Source organism: Drosophila teissieri, chromosome 2L (assembly GCF_016746235.2).
Source record: "Drosophila teissieri strain GT53w chromosome 2L, Prin_Dtei_1.1, whole genome shotgun sequence".
Taxonomy (NCBI): domain Eukaryota; kingdom Metazoa; phylum Arthropoda; class Insecta; order Diptera; family Drosophilidae; genus Drosophila; species Drosophila teissieri.
Window position 1 is genome coordinate 9,173,630 of NC_053029.1, and position 4,821 is coordinate 9,178,450.

The 4,821-nt window shown below is 42.3% G+C and overlaps 1 protein-coding gene across 1 annotated transcript; it reads right to left on the bottom strand.

The window, feature by feature from the left end:
• Positions 1–2,315: 2,315 nt before the first annotated feature.
• On the bottom strand, positions 2,316–4,316 carry LOC122626002 (cell wall protein SED1-like). Its single transcript, XM_043806097.1, has one exon. It carries the CDS (start codon positions 4,225–4,227, stop codon positions 3,085–3,087), a length of 1,143 nt encoding a protein of 380 aa, XP_043662032.1. The 5' UTR covers positions 4,228–4,316; the 3' UTR covers positions 2,316–3,084.
• Positions 4,317–4,821: the final 505 nt, after the last annotated feature.

Sequence of the window (4,821 nt, forward strand, 5' to 3'; positions counted from 1 at the left end):
ATTAATTCACGAAATCTAAAGGAAAAAACTGAATTGATTTAATATGAATTATTACTGAGATATATTGAATAGCATATACAATGCGATCTTAAAGACTGTTTCCCTTAAAGAGATAACACCACAAGAATTGGTATCAGCTTACTTGTTCTTACAGCCAGTGAAGCGCAAAGTCTGAGAACATTCCCTTCTACCAGGGATATGCAATTAATTTTACTAAAATTACCCAGCTCCATTTGTGATATCCCTGAAATGGGATTACCATAGTTCTCGCCGAGACACAAAAAACAAAAAAACCCCTGATGGATGGATGGCTGATCGAGTGTGTGTGGTTTTTCACACTTTTTTACTTCACGCCTCCCTGCACTTGCCTTCGTCTTCGGAGGGGGCGTGGTCTGTGTCATTTCTCCGGCAATTTGGTCCGCTTCTCCGGGGCCTGAGTTCATCTAATTTCCCGGTGGAACTTTCCTCGCAATTAAGCACGCTTTCTGCCCAATTTTTACGTTTCACAAGCAGTGCACGCATCTCATGTAAAACGATGCCACATGTGTGCGCCAGTATCTCTCGGATTGGGATGTGAATGTATCTTAAAGTATAAGTATCTGTGACTGCTCACGTTAAGCGGAAGATCGGTTTTGGCTCGCTTTTCACTCGGAATCTTCTTGTGCATTTCGTATATCTGCGCCTTTTGTTTTTTTAACAAATATGAAATTATCCGAGCTGTCGAAAGTACATGGAAAAATATTCGTTTTGGTTTGCATGAAATTATTTTGGATTTTCTACGCTTCTTAGGGCTACAGATGTGAGAGGTGAAATGGCATTTTGTAGGTGCTTTTCCTTTACTTCAAAAGTTGAGTATTTTAAATAAAATTCGAACCTATTCAAAAAAGTATCTATCATTAGTATCTGTAATTATTTGTAAATGCTGAAACTTAACTTATGCTACAAAATGGCAAAAACTGTGGACTTTAATCCCGCACCCTTTTGTTGATCATAATCTCAGCTTTTCCCTTTCGTAGAAGAAGTTGCCTGTCACAAATATTTCGCCCGTTCCAGCGGCTGTGGCAATTTGCATACCAATTGCATACCCGGCCGTATGTCAAAAAATGTGAAAGTTTAATATAGAAAATGCTCAAAGGCAATGGCCCGGGTCCTGGCCCCAAAAGTTCCCCGCCACGAGGATGCCAATCCATTGACTGACAAGGACAAGTCGTGTGCGACAGTTGACAGCTGCTGCCTGCCGTTTGAATCTCTCCTCCAATCCACTCCACTCCACTCCACTGCACTCCACTCCACTTCACTGTACTCCACTCCCGATCCTGGGTGGTCGCCGCCACGGGATGCCCACCGTACAGTAGTCACTAATGGGTGGCTGCTGATGGTTTTGGAGGTGGTGCTGGTTGTGGTGGTGGGGCAGCTCCAATGGCGCCAGGCGGAGCTTGGACAAATGACAGTGGACGACTGCAGCTGATGAATTTATGCGGAAGCCGCGATGAGAAATGCATTTTTCATAATAAATTGAAGGGGAGTGGGCACGTTGGCAGCCAGTGGAGTATCAGATTTTTCAATTAAATTTTAAATATTACAGTAGCTAACAGGCACATGTACAATTATCTGTAAATTTCAATTTGCTTGGAATGTCCTTAAGTAATATAATTTACATTAAAAATCTATATTTGCTTGAAAGAAAACTGTGGTAAAATACAAGATATTCTAGCACCATGGAAATCAATTAATTAGCATTATTTACTGTGCAATTTTGAAGTTGCCTACGTATTACCAGTAGTGGGCAATAAATTTCCATCGGGAGAAAACAAACTGTCAGACATTTTTATCAGCAATTAATCGTGTTAATCAAATGCCTTGTCAGCATCATTTACCCAGAAACGAATTTACGAATTTACGTAATGCCTCGCGATCCATTACGGCTAACAAGAGTTGAGTTGAGTGAAAAGCTCTTTCGAAACGCCACAGCCGATGGCCAATCAATCAATGACAGCGACCTCAGTTCGATTTTTGATTTTTAAGCCAAGTTAGAAACTCATTGCACTTCGTAGCCGAATGCCAAACAAATTGTTGAAATTAAGCGCACGAGTCACCAACATGATCACAATGGCGTGAAGAACAAGTCAAAGTTGAGTTCGGTGCTGACTGCGTGACCGAAGATTGGATGTGGCGATGCACTGGGAGAAATAAAAATATATTTATAGGAACTAGATCTATGATCGTTGGTATAAGTTCATGATCATTAAAAGCAAGACCTAGCCTTTCTTAAATGTTATCTTAAAGTGAAAGGCATGCAAAGAAGACATATACCATTTAGTAAATATAAATATTATTATATTTTCCACCATGAGTAGCTTTTGTAGTGTAAAGTTCAAACTGAAAGAATTGTTAAGCAATGCTTAGGCCCAAAAAGGTTTTCCATGCTCGTGCCATAGAAAGCTGTTGTCCTTATCGCGAGCCCCTCATCTCGAGTTGTCATGTCAACGCTTCTGATTCTGATTTCGATTCCGATTTCTGGCTGCATTCCACACATGTCACGGTGCCCGAAAGTTGAGACCCGACCGCAGATTGATGCCCCCGGCACAGTGGGATACTTGGATGATGTTGGGCACAGTATCCACTGGGATGGGGATTGGACTTGGAGATGGGGATTGGGCTTGAGGATGGGGATGGGGAAACTTGGCTAACTGATGGCTGGTGCGGCTGGCAGCTCCTCAATGTCAGCATCAGTCGACCAATATCATCAACCACGTCGCAGTCGTCAGCGTGATTAATTTGCCGGTCTTGTAACTTGGAACTTTCGAGCTTGTAACTGCCAACTTGGCGGATCCCTCGGCAGTCTTAACCCTTTTGTTACCTTTCTGGCTGCCGCTGGCTGGCATTTATTAAATGCGGATTTAGTTAATGGGTTATTTTTGGTTGGATGTCGCTGTCTGGGCCATAAATCAGTGGTACAAAGTGCGGGTATCGGCCAGGGCTTAGTCCGTTAATATGCAATGATTAAAAGTGTCATTTGTTATGGCTTCGAAAATGGATTGGACAATGCCACACGCGTTTTGCCAAATGCGATGTGATTCAACATTATAATTTGGAACGCCGAATAATATTGCCTCTTTTTGCTACAAAGAAAAATTGTAAATTTTGAATTTTCGTATGGGAACGATCAGTGAACAGATCGCCCACCGCCTCTTGAGTCGTGAGAAATGCTTCAGTAAAGTCATACATCCAAATCACAAAGAACATAAGAAATATACCCAAGGTCGCAAAAATGGAACTGGACATACGAGTAAGAAATCGATCCGCAAATTCCAGCATAGAATAGAAAATACTTCCTTTATCGTTCGACTTACGTGACTTCTTCTCTATGAAATATACGTTATCTGGGGACAAGACGCGATATTTTCTTTTATTGCGTTGCGATGGGGTTTTTTCTTTTCGCACTTTTGACTTGCTTTCGGATATAGTTTTCCCATTCGGAGGTGGAGCAGTTTCGCTTTTGGATATGGTTTTCTCATTCGAAGGAAGAGCAGTGTCGCTTTCGGATATGGTTTTCCCATTAGGAGGAGGAGCAGTGACGCCACCGGATGGAGTTTCCTCATTCAAAAGTGGAAATGAGTCGCTTTCGGATATCGGTGGAGCAGTGTCGGATATAGTTTCCCCATTCGGAGGTGGAGCAGTGTCGGATATAGTTTCCCCATTCGGAGGTGGAGCAGTGACGCCACCAGCTAGAGTTTTCCCATTCGAAGGTGGAGCAGTGACGCTTTCGGATATAGTTTTCCTATTCAGAGGTGAAGCAGTGTCGCTTTCGGATATGGTTTTCCCATTAGGAGAAGGAGCAGTGACGCTACTGGATGGAGTTTCCCCATTCGAAGGTGGCGCAGTGTCGGATATTGATTTCCCATTTGGAGTTGTAACTATGACGTCCTCGTTGAAGGCATCTTTGACATCGGCGCGGATCTGAGAATCCAGCAGGCTGCTGGGTATATATTTCCTTGGAACCGAATGCAATCGATTGTAGGGAATCCTGGATCTAAGTTTGTGTCCACTTCCCAATGAGGCGACTGATTCAGTCGGCGATTTGGACCTGATTTTCCTGATTCTCGATCTACCAACTCGATATCCTTTCTTAGATCCGATATCCAACTGGTCGCCTTGGCCTCTGTTTTCTTTGCCATCATCAACGACCAATGGTGCACTGTTGTTGTCTGTTATCAAAGGTTCCATTAGAGTCCTCTTTATCTCAGTATAAAATTATAAATTATAGAAAATCTAGCTTTTTGAAAGGTATAAGTCTCTCCAAATTAGGTTTTGTTTTGAAGTATGATACAGAAACAAGTACTTACGTCTTTTTCGGCGCCTACGTTAAGTTGGTGCAAAGTTTTAAATAGTAACTAAACTATTTTGTATTTCTATTTACATAGTTAGGAACATCAATTTTTATTTGAATATATGCAGGTATTGCAAATACAATTCTTTGTAATTTTTTCCATAATTAATAATGCGAAAATGACGCAGCGAAAACGGAAACGATTTGTCGAAAGATTCGCAAACAATGCGATGCAAAATGCATTTATAAGGGGCAGATCTGCCAAAATAACATTTAAAATTAATGCGGGGACAGTTGTTGCCCCGGCTGCACCCACATGCCGATCTCTTCACACCTGTTCCACAAGGATCCTGGTCAGGGAAGGGCGTATTGTCAACATGTGGTCTCTGGTCAGGAATCCCGCTGGGCGTCGATTCTGGCTGGAATGATCGTATGTATATTCGGACACAGTGTGTGCAAAACAAAACGACGCCGCTTTGTCTCCTGTTTTG